Source organism: Ranitomeya imitator, chromosome 1 (genome assembly GCF_032444005.1).
Source record: "Ranitomeya imitator isolate aRanImi1 chromosome 1, aRanImi1.pri, whole genome shotgun sequence".
Taxonomy (NCBI): Eukaryota; Metazoa; Chordata; class Amphibia; order Anura; family Dendrobatidae; genus Ranitomeya; species Ranitomeya imitator.
The window spans coordinates 288,320,597-288,346,429 of record NC_091282.1 but is presented as its reverse complement, the minus strand read 5'-3'; the positions used below and the strand labels follow the sequence as shown (position 1 = coordinate 288,346,429).

Genomic DNA, 25,833 nt, shown 5'->3' with positions numbered 1-25,833 from the left:
TAAGTGTGTTTTTAGATTGGAAGCTCTTGAAGGAGCATTTTTTATCCCTGCTTGAGTATGCACAGATTTTGGCATCACAGTATTTTTCATCTTGGTCACTTATACACTGATACACAAAATGTTTTTTTTATATTGAGTCACTGTAAAATGATCAAATACAGCTGACTTCATAAGATGCTTCTTAGACATTTTTGTAATAATGTACATTCGCTTTCAAAATAATTTTGTCCTGTAAAAAAAAAAAAAAAAGGTATATTGTAATTCTTGCAAGAATAGGGAATCATGCACCACTGTATAATTTAGGATAGAAATAAAACAATCTTTGCATATAATAATAGGACAGATAAGTATAAAGTTTGTAAAATATGTTGTTGAACAGCTTTATTCTGAACTCTCAATGTCAGCCTTGTTTCGGGGTACCGCTCACTAAATTCTTCACATCATATTTCTTCACAGTCTATGAAGAGGGGAGGAGAATGGGAGCATGTTTGTGCTGAATCATATTCCTGAACACACACACACACACACACACACACACACACACACACACACACACACACACGTTATGATCGATCCTGTTACTGTATTTCCAAATTTGAGATGTTAGAAAACAGTTTTTCCCCTTATATTCTATATATATAGTGTATATAAGTCATCAGAGCAGCTATTTTCTCCGAACATGAGCTAAAAGGAAAAACAAACTAAAACATCAAGCATACAGAGACAACATATACTGGACTATTGATTTATGCACCATTTATTGAAAGTTTAGATATGCTTTAAGAAGTACTTACCTTAATCCGCTTTCCTGTTCACTCCAGAAGTTTGAAATGAATGCAGGCATTCCTTCCCTGTGTGTTTGTTATTTTTTCCCCTTATCTGTAGAGGAGGAGCTTCACTACTTATGAACATAAACTGCAGCACAAATTCATCCTTGCTAAAAGTCTAGACTTTAGGTCAGGAATAGGACTGACATTTATAGGACATTTCATAACTTTCCCAAATTCTTATGAAAAAAATATTCCCCACAAACTGCATTGAACTACTGTACCCAATTTATTATATATTATAGGAGTCGGTCCATTTTATACAGACTCTGACTCCACGACTCCGACTCCACAGCCCTGGAAAGTATAGCCCTGTACACATCAGAATTCATCTGGCTGCTTCTGTCTTCAGTAACATCAATATTGACCCAGTGCCATTGGAAACCTTACGTATCCATGCCATCATATAGCCTCCACCATGTTTTACAGAGGATGCGGTGTTCTTTGGATCATGAGCAGTTCCAAGCCTTATCCATACTTTCCTCTTCTCGTCATTCTGGTACAGATTAATCTTGATTTCATCTGTTCAAACAAGAATGCTTTTCCAGAACTTGTCTGGTTTATTTAGATTTTTTTTTTGGCAAAGTCAAATCTGAGCTTTCAATTTTAAGGCTAATTAATGGTTTGCACCTGTGATAAACACTCTTCATTTGCTCTCATGAAATCTTCTCTATATATAGTAGACTTTGAGAGTGAAACACCAACTTACTGGACATTGTTCTTGGGTGGATGTTGTGAAGGGCTTTTTCTTCACCATGGAAAGGATTCTGCTGTCATCCACCACTGTTAGCTTGTGTGGCTGTCCAGTCCCTTTTGTGTCCCTAAGCTCAAAATGTCGCCTTTTTTTTTTTATAGATTGTACCAAACTATTGATTTGGTCACTCCTCTAAAAATTTCTGCTATCAATCTGATGTATTTTGTTTTCAGCGTAATGATGATCTGTTTCGCTTCCATTAAGAGATCCGTTGACCACATTTTGTGATTTCACATAATGCAAATGCCACACTTGGAATTCGATCCGGACCTTTTACTTCCAGTAATCCATTGGACTACTGGACATGCAGTAGTCCATTTGGAACCTCGGAACCTCTATTCGTTTAAGAGGTATCTTTCTCTACTAAAACTATGAGTAGCAATGATTAATACTACAGTGAAGCTTTTTTTGTGGATACTAATGAGTGGATTTCCTTCTTATAGATGGAATATATATTGAAACACCTGCCAAATGCATTATTCAAATAGAAATATCTTTTTATCCAATAAAGTGCAAAAATTCAGTCCAGCTAGGATATATTTAAAAAAAAAAATGGAGTTCACTTTTGGTGCAAACTGCTACTTTAAACTGACATTTCTGTAGATTAACAGGAGAAACTCCTACATGCTGAGAAGCACCCATTTCTTCATTTGGAAACAACTTGACAATCTCTGTGTCCGTTTTACACAATGTTAATGATTATAATGGAAAATATAAACTTTAAAAAATAAGAATAAACAAAAGAAAAATTAAAATCAAGCAAAATCATCTGCACAGGTAACTCTTCTGGTCTTTTGTGGATCAAGAATCAACAAGGGATGATCTCTCTTTCCTTAATCACCTGAACTCTTCAACCAATCACAGGTCTTAGTGATTGAGTAACGGGACGTCATTGCTTCCACCAGAGTGGCCTGCACTGGATCCAGAGGGTTTAGCAAAAGAGTATTCCTGATTTTATTATTTTATTTCTGTTCCTACAACTTGTTACTTCAATCCATCGTATATTATTGAGAGGGAGCTGGGTTCTAGTGATGTATCAGTTACAGAAATAATTGGGGCAGTTTTGATAGAATCCTTGTTTTCTCTGCTGTACATATGTGGCATGGTCAGAATGCGGAACGGTTTCTACCCCGCCCACACCCATGATTGGCAGCTTCCTGACAATATACAGTGTTCATGGAAAGCTGCCAATCAGTGGTGGAGGCTGAGTTACACCGATCAGCTGGACTACTTCGCGCAAGATACCTAGTCCGGCAGTGATAATCTGCTGAAAAAACACTGATTTATGTTGAAACTAGAGTAAGTTGCTGAGAAAGTAACACATCATTTGAATCATGCTCTGTCCCTATGTTATGGTACTCTCAGATTAAAGTACCACACAAGCATTTTTTTTAAATTGCAGCACTGGGGTGGTGCTACTAGTCTAAGTTCCCTGTGCCTAGTCTTATACTTATCAGCCAGTGTCTTCAGCTGTTCCCGGTGCCGCTCCTATTGGTCTCCAGCAGTTTGTGACCTGCCGGATCGCTCCAGCAAGCACTAAAGTCACAACCCACTGTAAGTTCATGAGTGCTAGATTGATGCTCTATTAGACTTACATTGAGAGCTTGCGATTGATACCTTGTGATCTTAAGATAGCAGCATTGAATCGGAGTGGCACCGAGAAGAACTGAAGATGGCTGCTGATAAGTATAAGTCTAGGCTCAGGGAACTTAGATTAGCACCACTTTAGCTCTGAAAAAACACATGATGGAGTGGTGCTTTAAAGGCAAACATCTGTCTGATATTAAATGGGTTTTCTGACATGTAAAACAATTTTAGAAACTTCATAGATGTTATTAAAAGAATAAAACAAGTTATGATCTGCTACTCTCACTCCCCATGGATCCAGTGCAGGTGGCCTGTCAGGGACAGAAAATTATGTCCTGTTCTTCTATTACTTGACTACTGAGGCCTCTCATTGGCTTGTTGTGACTGGAATGGCACATCATCAGATATATCTGCTGTTTACAAATTCAGAATTTTATGTTTATTTTTATTGCACATAAAGACAGGTTTAGTATTATTTTTTACAGAGTCTTCCTTGTGCATACAAAAAAAACCCAAATCAAGCCATATAAAAACATTGATAGATAAAGTGCAAAATAACTGAGTGGTGTATGCATGCCTAATGTAGAAAACCAGCTTGAAGCTCTACAGGTTATTGCTTACTTGATATCTCACAGAGCAGACCAGGAGCAATTTGCTGTAAATGAGATATATGCCTGATTCCTGTACTGGTTGACCTGTCTATTTACCTGAACTTGTGAATGAAATGACTGCAATGTGACAAAATATTACTTATAAAAATAATGTGAATGGTCACTGAAATACCATCACAAAGGACAATGAAATTCCGTTACACCAATCCTTGATCGTTGAAATTGTGCCAAAGCAGATACTAATGTAGATTTACCCTGTTTTAATCATTGCGTTCACCGCTGTAAATCTTGGACAGTCAGCACATAACTATGTGAAATAATACACTTGAACTATTGCGCCTTAATGTGGGTGGCGCATGTTCAGATTGATTTCCCAGCTTGTCTGCAATAAATCTCTGCTCAACAACATCTTAGAAAGACGTCTTTACGTCAGCTTGCAAAATTGTGCTTACTGGTTCTCTTTAAAAAATAATTGTATAATTATTGAGCAACTATTTGCGTGCAGAATTATTTTACAACTAAATGAAAAACATAAATTTTCCCCCCTCAATTGTTTTTTTTCATCTGTTAAAATAGTTTGGCAGTTGATTTTAAGTCATATCTTCAACCCAAAAAGATCCATCTAGATTATCTTAATAACGCATAGCAGTACCCTGCCTCCAACTCACTGGTGTGTGAGTCAAAAGAAAGGTCTGTGGCCATTACCGATCCAACCACAGGCCCATTCATCTGGTCTGGCAAGAGTCACTCTCATCTATCTCATCAGTCCATAAAACCTTTGAAAAATCTGTGTGGTGGTCGGGTTTCAGCTTTTCTTAAGGTACCGTCACATTTAGCGACGCTGCAGCGATATAGACAACGATGCCGATCGCTGCAGCGTCGCTGTTTAGGTCGTTGTGTGGTCGCTGGAGAGCTGTCACATAGACAGCTCTCCAGTGACCAACGATGCCGAAGTCCCCAGGTAACCAGGGTAAACATCGGGTTACTAAGCGCAGGGCCACGCTTAGTAACCCGATGTTTACCCTGGTTACCATTGTAAAAGTTAAAAAAAAAAAAAAAAAAGCAGTACATACTCACATTCCGGTGTCTGTCCCCCCGCGTCAGCTTCCCTGCACTGTGTCAGCGCCGGCCGACCGTAAAGCAGAGCACAGCGGTGATGTCACCGCTGTGCTCTGCTTTACGGCCGGCCGGCGCTGATACAGTCAGTGCGGGAAGCTGACGCCGGGGGACAGACACCGGAATGTAAGTATGTACTGTTTGTTTTTTTAACTTTTACAATGGTAACCAGGGTAAACATCGGGTTACTAAGCGCGGCCCTGCACTTAGTAACCCGATGTTTAACCTGGTTACCAGTGAACACATCGCTGGATCGGCGTCACACACGCCGATTCATCGATGACAGCGGGTGATCAGCGACCAAAAAAAAGGTCCTTATCATTCCCAGCGACCAACGATCTCCCAGCAGGGGCCTGATCGTTGGTCGCAGTCACGCATAACGTCACAAAAAGCAACAATATCGTTAACGAAATCGTTATGTGTGAAGGTACCTTTACTTTGGACAAGTGTCTGAGCAATGAACACCTTGTACTTCTGGGCACCCTATGAGGGTGCAGTTCTTGAATATGACAGCACTGGATGATAATGTTTTCCTGATCGCTTCACTTTTGATTCTTGAGTTTTGATATCCTTAGTCCACACCCTCCGTCATTACACAACTAAACATCACCTGATCTTCTTCATCCAATAAGCGAATATAAGTTTATACAGCTTGGCAATAGAAAATATGCATAAAAATGATATGATCAAAATAGTCACGTGCTTAATAATTGAGCATACAGTCTATTTACTAATTAGGACCAGAAAGCTTTCACATTTTAGCAGGCTCGCAACTTGTATGGATAATACATATTATTTATTAAACTCCGGGGCACAGTATCGGAGAAATGCAGAAGGATTTAAAGCTTAACCATTGTTTTTAAGTTTTATTTTCCTTTCTATTCATTGTGTTTTATCTTTTTTTTAGACTCATCCTAGCAGCCAATAGGGATGAATTTTATCACAGGCCTTCCAAACCTGCTGATTTCTGGGGCAGCAATAATGAAATTCTTAGTGGTAAGTATAAATCAAATAACGGCACAAAACACTCTCTTTGAGTAATGAATGCTCAATATCTATTCAAAGGGTTTCTTTTTGTGTCCTGCTTACAGGTTTGGACATGGAGACAGGGAAGGAAGGAGGAACTTGGTTGGGTATCACTAAACGAGGGAAAGTTGCTGCACTTACAAACTATTTACAGCCGAAAATAGATGTAAATGCCAAAGGCAGAGGTGAGACCTAAAGGCTTGACGTCATGATATGCTAAGATAACCTTGGGGGCAAAACCATATAAGGCACATAATCACCAAAGCTAGATAGTGCTATAGTGCTGCACGCAAATAAGTGGACATCTGATAACATCACAGTGGTTCACAGTAAAAGGGGCAGCATATTGGCTGTGTGGTTAGCACTGCAGCGGTAGGTCCTGTGTTCAAATGCCACTAAAGACAACATCATCAAGTAGTTTGTATGTTCTCCATGTTTGCTTGGGTTTCCTCATGCTTCTCTGCTTTCCTACCACACTCCAAAGACATACTGGTAGAGAGTTTAGCTTGTGAGTCCCAATGGGGACAGTGAGGATGATGTCAGTTAAGCTGTGGAATACCATATTTTTTGGACTATAAGACGCACTTTTCTCCTCCCAAAATATGGAGGAAAATGCAGGGTGCGTCTTATAGTCCTGATGTATGGGGTATGGCTGAGGTGGGGGTGCATTCATTTCTCTGAAGTATCAGCAGACGTGACCGCCGGCTCCAGCAGGAAGTCTCCGGCTGACACTGAGCACTACTGAAGAGGAACGGATACTCACCGCTCTCTGCGATGAACGGTCCTAGTGAGTATCTCGGCAGCTGTGCTCTGCTTGTGAGCAGCGCATGACATCCCTGCCATGCCCTGCTTACAAGCATTAAGCAGCTGCTGGCACCGGAGCAGGATGCTGCTAGGGAGCGCCGTGTATGTTGGTGTAATGTTTTTTTTTTTTTTTTAATCTTTCCTGATGGGGCCATAGATACCAGGAACGAGATTTGGTAAATGATAATAGAAAAAGGATGGGGCCAATCATACCAGAAACTGGATGGGGCCAATCATACCAGGAACATTATGGGGCCAATCATACCAGGAACAGGATGGGGCCGATCATACCAGGGACAGGATGGGGCCAATCATACCATTAACAGAATGGGGCCAATTATACCAGGAACATGATGGGGCCAATCATACCAGGAACAGGATGGGGCCAATCATACCAGGAACAGGATGGGGCCAATCATACCAGGAACAGGATGGGGCCAATCATACCAGGAACAGGATGGGGCCATGGATACCAGGAACAGGATGGGGCCAATCATACCAGGAACAGGATGGGGCCAATCATACCAGGAACAGGATGGGGCCAATCATACCAGGAACAGGATGGGGCCAATCATACCAGGAACAGGATGGGGCTAATCATACCAGGAACAGGATGGGGCCAATCATACCAGGAACAGGATGGGGCCAATCATACCAGGAACAGGATGGGGCCAATCCTACCAGGAACAGGATGGGGCCAATCATACCAGGAACAGGATGGGGCCAATCATACCAGGAACAGGATGGGGCTAATCATACCAGGAACAGGATGGGGCCATGGATACCAGGAACAGGATGGGGCCAATCATACCAGGAACAGGATGGGGCCAATCATACCAGGAACAGGATGGGGCCAATCATACCAGGAACAGGATGGGATCAATCATACCAGGAACAGGATGGGGCTAATCATACCAGGAACAGGATGGGGCCATGGATACCAGGAACAGGATGGGGCCAGTCATACCAGGAACAGGATGGGGCCAGTCATACCAGGAACAGGATGGGGCCAATCATACCAGGAACAGGATGGGGCCAATCATACCAGGAACAGGATGGGGCCAATCCTACCAGGAACAGGATGGGGCCAATCATACCAGGAACAGGATGGGGCCAATCATACCAGGAACAGGATGGGGCCAATTATACCAGGAACAGGATGGGGCCAATCATACCAGGAACAGGATGGGGCCAATTATAAAAGAAAAAGGATGGGACCAATTATAAAAAAAACAAAAACAAAAAAGGATGGGACCAATCATACCAGGACCGGGATGGGGTCGTGCATACCAGGATAAGGATGAGGCCGTGCACACCCGGATAGGGATGAGGGGGCCATGCATACCAGGATAGGGAAGAGGGGCCATGTGTATCAGAATGGGGGCCATGTGTATCAGAATGGGGATGAGGGGACCATATATACCAGGAGGGGATATTACAGTACAGAATTTACCATTTTTTTGCTTCAATTTTTTTTCCCCTAATTTCCTCCTCTAAAACCTAAGTGCGTCTTATTGTCCAGTGGGTCTTATAGTCCGAAAAATATGCTATATAACTTAGCAAAATAAATCAAATTTAGCTCTGAGTGCTGGGAGACCCTGTTTGATATTGATTCATAAATCTCATGAGAGGTTTCAACTTACTCTAATTGTTGTAGGCTTTATAGCTTTAGAGGGACTGTACATAATTAGAAAATCATGGCTAACCTCTTCAAAACAAGATCACATCTGTCTATAGGTTGTGGTTGGATTTGTAGCCCCATTAACTTCAATGGAACTGATGAAAGTCTGATGGTACTCACTGCTAAAGTAAGACTGTTCTGGGAGAAAAAAAAAACTAAAACTTAAAACACTAAGCACTGGCTGTTGATAGTATGACTGCTTCTGAGGGGAAAATGGGTTTCTGCAGTGCCTTAGACTTCAGTGGGGCAAAAATTAATTGAAAGTTGGTTTGCATATCCCATCTACTGGATTCTTTGACTCGTCCTTATCATTAGTCTGATTATTTTCATCAGATAACACGATATTTTCACAGTCTGGCAGAAAGTAGCTGTAGCTTCTAAAATGTATTTGTGATATCAGCAAGAGTTATGATTACTTGATTTCCTTTTTTTTTTTTGTGGGGGGAGGGGGGGGGGCATCGAGCCTGTTTTCACCTTCTTGACTGGGTCAAATTTTACAATTCTGACTAGTGTCACTTTATGAGGTGATCTCTCTGGAACGATTCAACATATCCCAGTGATTCTGAGATTGTTTATTTGTGACACTTTCAGGGAAAAAACATTGGTGGCTGTAGTTAGCAGTGCCAAATGTGTAGAAAAATAGAATACCACTGGAGGGTTATCCTAAAAGAAGTCTTTTATTAATGAATGCTACGCGTTGGACTACTTTCACACATCATGTTTTCGCTGTCAGGCTCAATCCGGCTAAATTTCGAAAAACCGGATCCGGCCAATGTTGCCCGCTGGATCCGTTTTTTTCCCCATAGACTTGTATTAGTGTCGGATTGCGCCGGATGACATTGCGTTTCGTCCGTTTTTCGCCGGATACGGCAAATCTGCCATTTACGGTTTCTGGAAAAAGCATCCATAGCAACGTTTTTGTCTCCGGCGACAAAGCCGGAAGCGCCAGATCGAGCGCTTCCGGCTGTTTGCTAGAATGGTAGCCTATGGGAGCCGGAAGGTGCCGGATCCGGGAAATGACGGATTCCACCGCCGAATTCTGTTTTTTGGAACTGAGCATGCTCCAATTTTTTTTTATTCAATAATCTAGATATGCTAGTCGGATCCGTTGAAAAAATGGATCCGTCGCATCAGTTTTTCACAATCTGCGCCGGATCCGGTTTTTCCAACAATCGCCGGATTGTGCCTGATGTAAAAATCCTGATGTGTGAAAGTAGCCTTACAGAGTTGGTCTACTCCTTTTTTAGCCAAGTATACACACACAGTGCTGTCAGGTAGTTTATATACACTTCAGAAAAGGCATTACCAAACAAGATTGGCATTACATTTAATTAGTTAACACCTGTGGAGTGCAATTGATTAACAGCAACTTTAATCAGACTAGCTTGTATGTTATTATGTTCACATTTATAAAACCAAGCTTAAGAAATATGTAATATTTCATTAGATTTAAAGTGATACTATGAAAACATTAAAAAAAAATGTTAATAATGCATAAAGAGTGACACATAAAAAAACATAAAAATTATATGTTCCTATTACAAACTTCGTATTCATGTCCTGTATTGTTTAGGCACTCATTTAAACCATCTGGTTTGAGCGTGGATAATTTGAAAATTCAATAGGATTCTCTATTGTTAAGTCTTTGCAGTCTGTCTGGTGTATGTTCGGGAATTTGTTCAAGGATGATGAGTTTCAGGTTGGTGGGATTTTTTGATGTTCTGTTAGAAACTGCCTGTATAGATTATGGAACGTCATGCCCGTTCTTATGTTATACCTGTGTTATACCTCAATTCTTTTATTACCAAATGATGGAATGTTTTGATGTGACTGCCCTTGTGATGAAGTGGGTAAAAAAGAGACTCCATTTGTGGGGGATTAGATTGGCATGAAATTTTTTGTTTATCTTTTATTGGGAAATGTACTTAGTACTTCATGTTAGTGGTACATTTTGGTCAATATAATTAGCATGTATTTCTGAAAATATCAGTAATATGGAAGGAATAAATGATTTTTTTTATTTTTTCCAAAAGGTTGCTTTATCTCCAAATTTTGCTTTTTCACAAGGGTAATAGGAGAAAATGGACCGTGCAAAACCCCAAAGGGAAGCGCCATATTGGAGTTCAGATTTTGCTGGAATGGTTTGAGGGTGCCATGTTATGTTAGCACAGCCCCTGAGCTACCAGAACCCATCAATAACTGACTTCATTTTACAAACTATACTCCCCAATGAATTCATGTAGGGGAACAGTGAGCTTGTTGACACCACTTGTGCCTCATAGAATTGTACCATTGGGTAATGAAGAAAAAATAATTACCGTATATACTCGAGTATAAGCCGACCCGAGTATAAGCCGACCCCCCTAATTTTGCCACAAAAAACTGGGAAAACTTATTGACTCGAGTATAAGCCTAGGGTAGAAAATGCAGCATTTACCGGTGAATTTCAAAAATAAAAATAGATGCTCCATACCGTTCATTATTGCCCCATAGATGCTCCATATACTACTGTGCTATATAGAATGCTCTGCACCGTTGATTATGGCCCCATAGATGCTCCTTATAATGCTGTGCCATATATGCTCTGCACCTTTGATTATGGCCCCATAGATGCTCCTTATAATGCTGTGCCATATATGCTCTGCACCTTTGATTATGGCCCCATAGGTGCTCCTTATAATGCTGTGCCCCATATATGCTCTGCACCTTTATGGCCCCATAGGTGCTCCTTATAATGCTGTGCCCCATATATGCTCTGCACCTTTATGGCCCCATAGATGCTCCTTATAATGCTGTGCCCCATATATGCTCTGCACCTTTATGGCCCCATAGATGCTCCTTATAATGCTGTGCCCCATATATGCTCTGCACCTTTATGGCCCCATAGATGCTCCTTATAATGCTGTGCCCCTTATATGCTCTGCACCTTTATGGCCCCATAGGTGCTCCTTATAATGCTGTGCCCCATATATGCTCTGCACCTTTATGGCCCCATAGGTGCTCCTTATAATGCTGTGCCCCTTATATGCTCTGCACCTTTATGGCCCCATAGGTGCTCCTTAGAATGCTGCTGGTGCTGCCATAAAAAAAAAAAAAATCACATACTCACCTCTCTTCTCAGGACGCCGGCGCTTTCAATAATTACCTGCTCCTCTGCGGCTCCGTCTCGGCAACTGACGCTCAGCAGAGGGCGCGCACTGACTACGTCACAGCGCCCTCCAACCTGAGCGTCACTGCTAGAGGACGCTGCAGACGGAGCCGGAGCGAGGAGCAGGTAATTATAGCGCTGTGCTCCCCTTACCTGCTGCGGCGCGGTCCCTGCAGTCCCTGGCTTCTCCGGCGCTGCAGCTTCTTCCTGTAATTGAGCGGTCACATGGCACCGATCATTTACAGCAATGAATATGCGGCTCCTCCCCTATGGGGGTGGAGCTGCCTATTCATTTCTGTAATGAGCGGTGCCATGTGACCGCTCCGTGCAGGAAGAATCTGCAGCGCCGGAGAAGCCAGGGACTGCAGGGACCGCGCTGGGAGCAGGTAAGTATGACTACACAGCCCCCGCTCCCCCTCCCCTGCCGACACCCGGGTATATGACTCGAGTATAAGCCGAGAGGGGGACTTTCAGCCCCAAAAAATGGGCTGAAAATCTCGGCTTATACTCGAGTATATACGGTACCGTATATACTCGAGTATAAGCCGACCCGAGTATAAGCCGAGTTTTTTGCCACAAAAACTGGGAAAACTTATTGACTCGAGTATAAGCCTAGGGTGGAAATGCAGTATTTACCGGTGAATTTCAAAAATAAAAATAGATCATTATTTCCCCATAGCTGTGCCATATAGTGCTCTGCACCGTTCATTATTGCCCCATAGCTGTGCCATATAGTGATCTGCATGTTCATTATTTCCCCATAGCTGTGCCCCATATAGTGCTCTGCACTGTTCATTATTGCCCCATAGCTGTGCCATATAGTGCTCTGCACCATTCATTATTGCACCATAGCTGTGCCATATAGTGCTCTGCACCGTTCATTCTTGCCCCATAGCTGTGCCATATAGTGCTCTGCACCGTTCATTATTGTCCCATAGCTGTGCCATATAGTGCTCTGCGCCGTTCATATTTCCCCATAGCTGTGCCATATAGTGCTCTGCACCGTTCATTATTGCCCCATAGCTGTGCCATATAGTGCTCTGCACCGTTCATATTTCCCCATAGCTGTGCCATATAGTGCTCTGCACCGTTCATTTTTCCCCATAGCTGTGCCATATAGTGCTCTGCACCGTTCATATTTCCCCATAGCTGTGCCCCATATAGTGCTCTGCACCGTTCATATTTCCCCATAGATGCTCCACATAAATCTGTGCCGCTGCTGCTGCAGTAAAAAAAAAAAAAAAATGCCATACTCACCTCTCTTGCTTGCAGGTCCCGGCGTCTCTCCGCACTGACTGATCAGGCAGAGGGCGCCGCGCACACTATATGCGTCATCGCGCCCTCTGACCTGCACAGTCAGAGCGGATAGACGCCGGGAAGATGGAGCGGCGCCCAGCGGCTGGAACGGGGACAGGTAAATATGCTATACTTACCTGGTCTCGGCGTCCGGCTCCTTCTCCCGGACAGCTGTCTTCGGTGCCGCACCTTCTTCCTCTATCAGGGGTTACCGTTACCGCTGATTAGAGAAATGACTATGTGGCTACACCCCTATGGGAGGTGGAGCCGCATATTCATTTCTCTAATCAGTGGTCCCACGTGACCGCTGAACAGTGGAAGAACTGCAGCACCGAAGACCGTGGGACAGGCGGGGAGCGTCAGGATCGCTGGAAGCAGGTAAGTATGCCTCAGCGCCCTCACCCCCTCACCCGCAGACCCTGCCACTCACCTTGACTCGAGTATAAGCCGAGAGGGGCACTTTCAGCCCAAAAATTTGGGCTGAAAATCTCGGCTTATACTCGAGTATATACGGTATATTTTTATTAGTGTTTATCAAGCAGTGAAATGCCTCTCTCTCTCATTGGCTTTATTGGCAGGACAAAAATGCACTTAGTGTTGCCAAATCATGAAAAAAAAGTGTAATCTGAGAGGTTATCAAGATGGGATGTTGGGTTGCACAGTTTGGGCAGTAATAGTTCATTCAGGGGTGTGAGGCAGTGAGGGAATCATACACGGGGGCTGGTATGTGTCCCCCAGGATGCATATAGTGACATACTAAACCCGCTAGAGCGCATTGTGATTACAGCAAAACGTCTGTGATAACAAGGCAGAGTAAAAGTGAGTATGGATTTGGTCAAAGTATTTGATAAGTAAGATTTTTAGGAAAACCTGACATGGGCTTTTTTTTTTTTGGAAGGGTTTGCAAATTTGGTAGTGGGGCGATTCCCTCCCTCCAGTCTCGGTTTTGGGTGTGGCTCTTCGTCCACGATTCAATTCCCATTTAAACTCTGTTTTGTCTTTGGTGTGTCAGATTTTGGTTTTTCAAGCTACAGAGCAGTAGGCTCAAGATAGGTGCAACCTGACCTGTGTAAAGTTAACTTCTGACGAAACTGCAAAGGTGGTGAAACGCGGGTTGCGGTGTTACCAGCTGTGCGGCACGCTCTATGATCATGGCCACAGGTAAAAAGTTGATTTCCTAACTTTGCACATCTTACATCATATCTGACAATACTTATGCCCGGCGTCATACAGAGCTTAAGTACCTGAGACTGAGAATACCATCAGTGCACAGAGGGCCACCAGTGCTTTTCTTAAACTTTGTAAGTCAACTTGCTCGACTATCCCCCCCACACTCAGTGACATAAGTACATGCAGCATAGTGCATCATTTTTTATGATCTCACGTACCATAGGTGCAATTTTGGGTTAGCTGCAGTATCAGATTTTCAAACATTTAGATTTATATTGATTGAGGCCACAGATATTTATGATTGATTGATCACTGCCTGCTATATAGTTTTATGGTATCACTGTCTGTCCTTCCTTTTTTCAGATTATTGTCTAATATTTATTGTATAATTTGTATTTTGTATTGATTACAACTCCTTCTGTTTTCTCTGTTCTGGTTACTATGTTTTTCTGTCTTTGGCTTGACTGACTGCTGGGGTTCCTGGCTTTCACTGGGCTCCTGCTCGGCAGGGCTTTATGATGGTAGGAGATTGGGTTACTGCTGTATATATGCGCCTGGTGTGATAGCGCCCTCTTGTGTATTGTGAGCCGTATGGGAACTCAGCTCAGCTCTGCCCGACAGGCTGTATTTGAGGTGCTGCAATGGACCAGGAGGAGATGTTTGCAGAACTCTTAAGTGAAAAACTTTGGTTGGGCTGAGATCCCACTTTCTCTGGTCTGGGTAGGTCCCTGGGCCCCATACCTTGCTGCCGTACGGCAGTATACGAGTGAAGATGCTGTCAAATATCTTAAACCAGACTATCAACAGTAGTTTGAGGTGGTACAGTTGTCTACTGATGGTGTAGAAGGTTATTTTCCCAGGACGTCCCTCATGACAGCATGACAGGAGTATATGAAGAAGAAAGAGCAGCATCCATACCAGGTGATGTCAATCCAAAAAAGTTCTTTATTCCGCCATGATAAAAGTACAACGTTTCGGCCTGGTTGGCCTTTGTCAAGTATACACACTGTCCAAAGTAGCCATCTTAAATAGTGTGAAACCCACATGAGCTCCAATCACCATCAAGGGGCGGCCTTTATTAAATAAACATTTAATGTGCTTAAATCTCAAATACTATACATATATCTACTAAATAGCAGCTAAACAGCATCATCCCTACCCATATCGTATAAAAATATATATAGGAAAAACATATAATTCAAAATCACATATATAAACAGACATCACATAGGTGTACGGTCCAATGATTGCATTTGTTGTCCGGTTGTCATATCGACATCTCCACCAATCGCAAGATGTCCATGGGCCAATCCCCCTTCTCATCCAATCCCTGTGGGTTAGGAGAAAAGGCGCAAAAAATAAACCCCCCAATCAGAGCAGAAAGTACAAGGATGCATGCGAGCGCCATTGGACGCCGGCGCACGCGCACGGCACACCGCAGGGCCGATCACCTGACCGCCCCACAGCGATTACCAAATGCGCAAGCGCCGGACGTCCCCGACGTCATAGAGCGGAGGAGCGCACGCGCAAGGCGCACCAAGCGGACGACCAACAGGCCGCCCCCCAGCACAACCAAGCGCGCCCGCGCCAGACGCCCCAGAGTCAGCGTCTACATCAGAGCGCCAGACCCGGCAGCGAATCGCATGACCGGACCAGGCGCCACAGCCCATTGCTACGGCAACCAGCCCGCCCACACGCCGCACCAGGCCAGCGCTCCAAGATAGACGCAAGCATAGCCAACTCCATGGCAACCATCCCTCACAAATAACCGCAATGAAGCAGGCAGGGAGCGCAGGGAGAAAGAAATACAAAACATATCAACATATAAACCATACGCTATAAATAGCAGATAAGGCACCTCCATCCACTCTCTGACTGCCAAATCACGACCCTATGTGCACAAAAGAGAAAAAAACCAAAAAACAGATTACAATAAAAACAAAATACAAAAACAGCACAATATTAAAACACACGGAATAGAGTGCGCACACTATGTCAAGAGGGAGAATCCTATACATCTGAACATAACTATCACACTACCTGTAGCACATCAATATTGCAAATAATTATATAGTGTAAATCTGTAGATTATAGTCCAGATTAAGCCCCTTGGGCTGTAGTGTTCCCAAAACTGAAATCCACCTTAGTTCCTTTTGTTTCAGTATAAGATTCCTATCACCCCCTCTCCTCAGTGTCGGGACCCCATCGATTACTCTAAAACGCAACTGATTAACAGAATGTCTACACTCACTGAAATGTTTAGTTATTGGTAGGTCAGTTAGATTCGTACGTATCGTGCTCTTATGTTTGCTTATTCGTTGTCTCACTTCCATTGTCGTCTCACCGACAGACTATCAGATACACGACAAACTTTGATGAGCACGTATACCGTTCTTTAATTGTAATTTTTTTACCAGTATGCGGGTGACAGAAACTGTCGCCCTTAAGCATATTCCCGCAGCACGCACAATTGAGACAAGGGAAGTTGCCCATCCGAGGGGGGTACAAAGTCCTCTGGATGGCAACTCTCCCAGCCCCAATATCTGATTTGACCAATAGATCTTTAAGGTTACGTCCTCGTCTATAACTTTCACTTGTGGGTACCCCCTTCGAATAAATTTGTCACACATTTCGTCCAACCTGCAGTCGGTGTGGTGCTGTCGGGCTCGGACGTGTCGCCGGATTGTGCACGGTTGGTCCTCACTCTGCTGGAGTTCATCCTCAGGAGGAATTTTTTCCTCTTTGGGGATGATTACTACCAGCAGTTGAGGGGTACCGCCATGGGGTCCAATGTGGCCCCTACGTACGCTAACATCTACATGGCGGTACTCGAGGACCAACACGTGTACAGATCCAGCTTCTGGCGGCACATCCGGGCCTGGTGGCGCTACATCGATGATATTTTTTGTGTTTGGGAGGGTACCCATGAGGACCTCCTTGGTTTTCTGACAGAATTGAATCATATACACCCGGAATTGAAATTTACGATGACCTGTTCGGTGGAGAGGGTACAGTTTTTGGATACTATGGTCTATAAACAAAATGACAAACTTTGTACTGACCTGTTTATTAAAACAACTGATAGGAACAGTCTTCTATCTTATGATAGTTACCATCCTAGACGTATGATGGATTCACTACCGTGGAGTCAACTTCTTCGGGTACGAAGAATAGTCACTGATACACAGATTTGTGATAAGAGGTTGGACGAAATGTGTGACAAATTTATTCGAAGGGGGTACCCACAAGTGAAAGTTATGGGTCATAGAGATAGGGCGGCGAGATTGACTGAGGAGGATTTACAACGCCAGAAGGGGGACAAACAGAAACGGGTACCATTTGTGTCCACTTATTGCCCGGCCAGTAATGGCATTGCTAATATCCTTAATAAGCATTGGGGGATTTTGCATAGGGGTTTACCTCAGATTTCAGATTTTTGCTCACGCCCCATTCTCTCTTATAGACGAGGACGTAACCTTAAAGATCTATTGGTCAAATCAGATATTGGGGCTGGGAGAGTTGCCATCCAGAGGACTTTGTACCCCCCTCGGATGGGCAACTTCCCTTGTCTCAATTGTGCGTGCTGCGGGAATATGCTTAAGGGCGACAGTTTCTGTCACCCGCATACTGGTAAAAAAATTACAATTAAAGAACGGTATACGTGCTCATCAAAGTTTGTCATGTATCTGATAGTCTGTCCATGTGGACTTATGTATGTCGGTGAGACGACAATGGAAGTGAGACAACGAATAAGCAAACATAAGAGCACGATACGTACGAATCTAACTGACCTACCAATACCTAAACATTTCAGTGAGTGTAGACATTCTGTTAATCAGTTGCGTTTTAGAGTAATCGATGGGGTCCCGACACTGAGGAGAGGGGGTGATAGGAATCTTATACTGAAACAAAAGGAACTAAGGTGGATTTCAGTTTTGGGAACACTACAGCCCAAGGGGCTTAATCTGGACTATAATCTACAGATTTGCACTATATAATTATTTGCAATATTGATGTGCTACAGGTAGTGTGATAGTTATGTTCAGATGTATAGGATTCTCCCTCTTGACATAGTGTGCGCACTCTATTCCGTGTGTTTTAATATTGTGCTGTTTTTGTATTTTGTTTTTATTGTAATCTGTTTTTTGGTTTTTTTCTCTTTTGTGCACATAGGGTCGTGATTTGGCAGTCAGAGAGTGGATGGAGGTGCCTTATCTGCTATTTATAGCGTATGGTTTATATGTTGATATGTTTTGTATTTCTTTCTCCCTGCGCTCCCTGCCTGCTTCATTGCGGTTATTTGTGAGGGATGGTTGCCATGGAGTTGGCTATGCTTGCGTCTATCTTGGAGCGCTGGCCTGGTGCGGCGTGTGGGCGGGCTGGTTGCCGTAGCAATGGGCTGTGGCGCCTGGTCCGGTCATGCGATTCGCTGCCGGGTCTGGCGCTCTGATGTAGACGCTGACTCTGGGGCGTCTGGCGCGGGCGCGCTTGGTTGTGCTGGGGGGCGGCCTGTTGGTCGTCCGCTTGGTGCGCCTTGCGCGTGCGCTCCTCCGCTCTATGACGTCGGGGACGACCGGCGCTTGCGCATTTGGTAATCGCTGTGGGGCGGTCAGGTGATCGGCCCTGCGGTGTGCCGTGCGCGTGCGCCGGCGTCCTATGGCGCTCGCATGCATCCTTGTACTTTCTGCTCTGATTGGGGGGTTTATTTTTTGCGCCTTTTCTCCTAACCCACAGGGATTGGATGGGAAGGGGGATTGGCCCATGGACATCTTGCGATTGGTGGAGATGTCGATATGACAACCGGACAACAAATGCAATCATTGGACCGTACACCTATGTGATGTCTGTTTATATATGTGATTTTGAATTATATGTTTTTCCTATATATATTTTTATACGATATGGGTAGGGATGATGCTGTTTAGCTGCTATTTAGTAGATATATGTATAGTATTTGAGATTTAAGCACATTAAATGTTTATTTAATAAAGGCCGCCCCTTGATGGTGATTGGAGCTCATGTGGGTTTCACACTATTTAAGATGGCTACTTTGGACAGTGTGTATACTTGACAAAGGCCAACCAGGCCGAAACGTTGTACTTTTATCATGGCGGAATAAAGAACTTTTTTGGATTGACATCACCTGGTATGGATGCTGCTCTTTCTTCTTCATATACGTTTTTGTCCGATTGGATCCTTGGATTTTGGAGCGTGCATCCGTTGTCTGAGTGCTGATGGTTGACCTCATTGTACAGCATGACAGGAGTAGTCCCGTATATCCTCTAGGAAACACAAGAGGTTAAAAGCCCCCCCTTCCATCTTAACCTCAGTGTTTTTCCTGTCCCTAGCAGGACAGAGCGCACAAGAGGATCACAGGAGCGCGATACTTACCGGGGCTCAGTGGGATCGGAGGGGACTGGATCTCTTCCCTTCTCGGTGTCAAGAGTCTACATCGCTGATACCTCACTGGGCGGTAGTCCCTCAGTGTGTTGGTAGAGCAGGGATGCTCCTGATGTTGCTGCTTCCTTCTCCGGAGGGTTCTCGGGTCCGCACCGCCGCCGGCCACTTACTTCCGGTCGCATGGTGAACATGCCTTCCACTGGGGAACGTGTTTCCAGCCGGACGCCTTTCGAGGATGCACACTTCCGGTTTAGAGGGATACTTCCGATCATGATGGCGCAGCTTGGGTTCCAATCAGGAACACATTAGAGAGCTATGGCGGTAATCTGGAGACTATCTGGATAAGGTAAGATCCTATAAAAAGGGTACTCACAGGACAGGTGATGTCCACAGTCTGAACCATGGAGGTTAATCGATCTTGTTCAGTAGCACCAGCCGAGCAGTCCTTGGCCAGTGATTATGGTGGCACTTACCCATAGTACTTGCTTTACCTCATGTTAGTAGTCACTTAGTAAAATGGGAACTGTTCCTTTTTGTGTTAGGATAAAGGGACCCCTTAAGGTCCAGCTCTTCTTCCCTGAAAAGGATGCGGAGATGCCCGACTTGCAACACTAAATTAGCGGATTCATATACAAAACAATTATGTCTGGAGTGTGTTGCAAAATTCCTAAGAGAGGAACAGGCGTCCTTCCTGACGGATATGTAGGCCATTATCAGGGAAGAAGTCCAGAGCACTGTTGCTAATCTCGTGCCACCTCAGCCAGATCCAAGCACCTCCTGTCACAAGAAAGCCTGATGGGAGATGGAGGAATCCTCAGAGTAAGCGTACCCTTACTCGTACTACTCAGAGGAAGAGGCTGAAGTTGAGGAAGAGGGTTTTTTGCAGAGGCAGTCCGAGGAGAGGAAAAGGTATTTTTTCTTATCCGAAAATACGGACCACCTATTGAAAGCGGTGAGGGCAACCATGAAGATTGAAGAAACAGAAGTCCCTCGCACGGTTCAGGATGACATGTTCGGCGGTCTCAGAACCCATACAAATAGTGTTCCCTGTCAACCAGCATATTAGAGCCATGATCCTGGGAGAATGGAAAGATTCAGAGAAGTGCCTGCTCATCCCTCGAGACTTTAAAGCCTATCTTCCTTTTGATCCTTCAGAAATCAAAGAATGGGAAGAAATCCCTAAGGTGGACATTCCTATCGCCAGAGTGGCAAAAAAGACCGCTATACCATTTGCCTGCGGCACGCCATGGACAGGAAAGCAGAGGGTCTGTTGAGAAGAAGCTGGGAGTCTACGGTGGCGATTATAACACCAACATAGCAGCCACCTCGGTAGCTAAGTCCATGTGCATCTGGATTGACAAACTGTCCACCCAGATAAAATCCCCCAATCCCTTTCCACACAAAGCAGCCTCTGGATGGATGTCATAAACCTCTTAGATTTGGGGGTGATCGAGGCGGTACCTGTTGTAGAAATAGATCAGGGCCACTACTCCTCCCTGTTCTCCATAAAAATAAAGCCTTCGGGCAAATATCGCACCATCATAAATCTAAAACCCCTGAAAGGTGGGTAAGATACAAAAGATTCAAAATGGAGACAATAAAATCTGCCATCCAACTGATAAGGAGAGACAACATGTGCACCTTAGATCTAAGAGATGCGTATTATGTGCCGATTCACCCAGACCACCGCCAATATCTGAGGCTTGCTTTTTACAATCACGGTTCAAACCATCATTTCCAGTTCACATGCCTCCCATTCAGCCTATCCTCAGCCCCACGTATCTTTACGAAAATAATGAAGGAGGTGGCAGCTTTTCTGATGAGACAAGGGATTATCATGGTCCCCTACCTGGATGACATCCTGCTGATAGCAGACTCTGCTATGCACCTCAAACAGCTGTCCCACACTATGAAAGTTCTGGATGACCTAGGGTGGCAAATAAACTGGGAAAAATCCGATTTACATCCAGGGATCCAGAAAGTGTTCTTAGGGGTCCTCCTCGATTCACATCACAGGATGTCCTACCTACCCCACGTGAAGCAGGATGTGTGCGTTACAGAGGAAAAAGACAACCTCCATCAGATATGCCATGAGGATCCTAGGACTGATGACATCCTGCATGCCAAGTGTACATTGGAGTCAGGCCCATTCAAGATGCCTTCAAAGTGCAGTCCTTACGTCCTGGAGCAAGCATCACTCCGGCCTAGACAGGAAGATGAGGGTCCCCACCGGTCTAAAATGTTCCCTGTGATGGTGGACATCCAGGGACAATCTTGGAAGAGGAGTGTCTTGGATCCTTTCCCCCTGCATCCGAATTACCACAGAGGCAAGTTTGAGCGGGTGGGGTGCAGAGGTAGAGGGTCGTTTTCTACAGGGCACATGGGGCCCAGAAGACCAAAGAAGATCCTCCAATTACAGAGAGCTAAAAGCAGTATGGGAGACTTTGCAATGCTGTCAGGACATGGTCAGAGATCGTCATGTAAAGGTCTTGTCGAACAATATCACAGCAGTTCCTTCCTGTGATGCCAGGGAGGTCCAAGAGGCCAACTCCTGCAGACCTTAGCAGAAAATATTTTTCAGTGGGCAGAAAGAAACGTCCGGTCCATCTGCGCCGTACACTTGAAAGGTTCCGAGAACATATCGGCAGATTTTCTCAGCAGGGAGAAACTTTGGTCCTCAGAGTGGGAGCTGAACCCAGACGTATTCCACCAGCTGACCCATAGATGGGGAACTCCGTGTATAGACCTGTTTGCAACCCGGAAGCACCCGAAGGTGGCAAGATTCTTCTCCATAAATCCAGCCGACAGCCCAGAAGGCATAGATGCCCTATCTCAGAGTTGGAAAGAAGGTCTTCTGCATGCATTTCCTCCTTTTCCCCTCATACCGAGAATACTCAGGATAATCCATGAAGATCAGGCCACGGTGATATTGGTAGCTCCCTTCTGGCCAAAGAGGAGTTGGTTTCCAATATTGCACTCTGGAAGATCCAGTTCCACTTCCAGACAGACCCGACCTGCTGTCTCAAGGTTCCCTCTGGCACCAAAACCCTCGTGTTGCGCCTGACTACCTGGATCCTTAGCGGAAGATCCTAAGTTCCAGGGGATTGTCAGACAGGGTGATAACTGGAAACCAATAACATCAGCGATCTATTCCAGGTTACGGAAGAGGTTCTGTTCTTATGTGGGGGAATCTACATTGAGCACAGCGCGCCCAGACATTCCCAGAATATTGGACTTCCTCCAGGAAGGATTTGAGATGGGCCTAAAGCCTAGCTCTCTGACGGTGCAGATCTAGGCCCTTAGTGCCTTCATGGACTTTTATTTAGCGGACCACCCTTGGGTAGCAAGGTTCTCTCGAGCCATTACCAGATTAAGACCCACAGTCAGAGAGACTGTTCCTTTGTGGGACCAAAACCTTGTGTTAAATATACTGTGCAGATCCCCCTATGAGCCCCAAGAAGAATACGGCATCAACTTCTGTTCTATGAAGACGGAATTCCTGGTGGTAGTTACCTCGGCAAAACGTTTGGGTGAATTAGAGGCACTGTCAATCAGGGATCCCTACTTACTGATCCTAGAGGATCGTTTAATATTAAGGCTTGACCCGTCCTTTTTACAGAAGGTAGTGTCAGAGTCAAATTTGAGCCAAGAGATTATCCTTCCATCTTTTTGTCATCTCCCAAAAATGAGAAGGAAAGGCTTTTTCACAAGCTAGATGTGAGAAGGGCAGGGATGTGCTATGTAGAGGCCACAGCTTCATCGAGGCAGGATTCGAATCTCTTACAATATGCTGGGAATAATAAGGGTAAAAAAAACCTCGAAATTAACTTTGTCTAGTTGAGTTGAATCACTTCTACTATAGCACTAGCATATGAGTCCGAGAAAAAAGATCCCCCGCTTAAAATTAAAGCCCACTCCACAAGAGCAATTTTTTTTCCTGGGCCGAAAGAGCAGGGGTCTCCACAGACCAGATTTGCAGGGCGACAACTTGGTCCCATATAACAACCTTCTGTAAAAATTATAAGTTAAATGTGATGTCAGGTCACCAATTGTCCTACAGACGAAAGGTCCTACAGGCAGTCGTCCCACGCGAGAATGCCATTTATTTGGTATTTCTCCTGTCATGAGGTACGTCCTGGGAAAATACAAAATTAGACCTCCTGGTTATTATATTTCCAGGAGTCCATCATGACAGCATCATTACATTCCCTCCCCTGAACTTTGAAACTAATGTGAGTTAACATTTGTATGTAAGAGTTCAATAAAATAGAGTTCCATCCATCCTGGTGTAGCGATTGGTATAAGACACTGGGGTTGAGGTGGAAGGGGGGCTTTTAACCTCTTGTGTGTTTCCTGTCCCTAGAGGATATACGGGACTACTCCTGTCGTGCTGTCATGATGGACTCCTGGAAATATAATTACCGGTAGGTCTAATTTGTATTTTTAGGGTCTCTGCTGCTTACCTGAGGCTCCCACTTTGGCTTAGCTCCAGACCGAGGTGCATATAACTGTTTGTCTTTTCCAGCATTGAGCCATTAAATGTGAAAGAGTGCAGTTTTTGTTCTGGTCCCTGATCTGTAACACCATGATTTTGGTCTTTTGGTTCTTGGGCAGCTCCAATGTGGTGCTGAATGTTTCCAGCACTGCCAGGCTATCTTGGAGGCCTCTCACGGTTTGGTAGAGTAGCAGAAGGTTATCTGCGTATAGCAAGAACGTCACCTCTTGGTCATTCAGATTGAGGCCTGGGGCGGAGGATGATTCCAGAGCTGTACTCAAACCATTTATGTAGATGTTGAATAGGGTTGGGCCCAGGTTTCATCCCTGTCTGACACCGTGGCCCTGCCTGAAGAAAGACGTCTTTTTTGCCATTCACCTTCAGTCTGCAATGGTTCTCAGTGTATGAGCTATTGATGATGTCATAGGAACAGGTCGGGGTGCCACGTTGAGTCAAAGGCCTTCTTGAAGTGCGGAGGTGTGTCTTGATGAGGCTGTACAGGGTGTAGATGTGATCAGCGGTGCTGTGATTTGGCATTAATCCAGCTTGGCTTCTGCTGATGATGTAATTTTGGGTGAGGAAGGTGGTGATCCTTTTATTAATGATGCTGTTAAACAGTTTTCCCAGAATGCTGTTGACACTGATTCTTCTATAGTTTGTTGGATCGTATTGGTTCCCATTCTTGTAGATGGGCATTATGAGACCTTGATTCCAACTTTGGGGAAAGTAGCCAGCGCTCAGGACGTGGCTGAATAGTTTTGCCAGGGCTGCATGTATAGTACAGACCAAAAGTTTGGACACACCTTCTCATTTAAAGATTTTTCTGTATTTTCATGACTATGAAAATTGTACATTTACACTGAAGGCATCAAAACTATGAATTAACACATGTGGAATTATATACAGTTATATGAAAAAGTTTGGGCACCCCTATTAATCTTAAGCTTAATGTTTTATAAAAATTGTTTTTTTTTTGCATCAGCTATTTCAGTTTCATATATCTAATAACTGTTGGACACAGTAATGTTTCTGTCTTGAAATGAGGTTTATTGTACTAACAGAAAATGTGCAATCTGCATTCAAACAAAATTTGACAGGTGCATAAGTATGGGCACCCTTATCATTTTCTTTTTTTAAATACTCCTACCTACTTTTTCCTGACTTACTAAAGCACTTTTTTTGGTTTTCTAACCTCATTGAGCTTTGAACTTCATAGACAGGTGTATTCAATCATGAGAAAAGCTACTTAAAGTGGCCACTTGCAAGTTGTTCTCCTGTTTGAATCTCCTCTGAAGAGTGGCATCATGGGCTCCTCAAAACAACTGTCTAATGATCTGAAAACAAAGATTATTCAACATAGTTGTTCAGGGGAAGGATACAAAAAGCTGTCTCAGAGATTTAACCTGTCAATTTCCACTGTGAGGAACATAGTAAGGAAATGGAAGAACACAAGTATAGTTCTTGTTAAGGCCAGAAGTGGCAGGCCAAGAAAAACATCAGAAAGGCAGAGAAGAAGAATGGTGAGATCAGTCAAGGACAATCCTTAGACCACCTCCAGAGAGCTGCAGCATCAACTTGCTGCAGATGGTGTCACTGTGCATCGGTCAACTATACAACGCACTTTGCACAAGGAGAAGCTGTATGGGAGAGTGATGCGAAAGAAGCCGTTTCTGTAAGCACGCCACAAACAGAGTCAGCTGAGGTATGCAAAAGCACATTTGAAGAAGCCAATTTCTTTTTGGAAGAAGGTCCTGTGGACTGATGAAACCAAGATTGAGTTGTTTGGTCATACAAAAAGGCGTTATGCATGGCAGCCAAAAAACAGCATTCCAAGAAAAACACTTGCTACCCACAGTAAAATATGGTGGAGGTTCCATCATGCTTTGGGGCTGTGTGGCCAATACCATAGTAACATAGT

General features: G+C 44.2%; 1 protein-coding gene across 5 annotated transcripts in view; it reads left to right on the top strand.

Annotated features, from left to right (window-relative positions):
• The window catches only part of TANGO2 (transport and golgi organization 2 homolog), a 532,848-nt gene that overhangs the window by 297,571 nt on the left and 209,444 nt on the right, over positions 1–25,833 (top strand). For all 5 annotated transcript variants that reach the window (XM_069756162.1, XM_069756143.1, XM_069756153.1 and 2 more), the window contains 2 exons: positions 5,803–5,891; positions 5,987–6,106. In XM_069756162.1, coding sequence (XP_069612263.1) covers positions 5,803–5,891; positions 5,987–6,106 — 209 coding nt within the window. The remainder of the gene's footprint in view (positions 1–5,802; positions 5,892–5,986; positions 6,107–25,833) is intronic.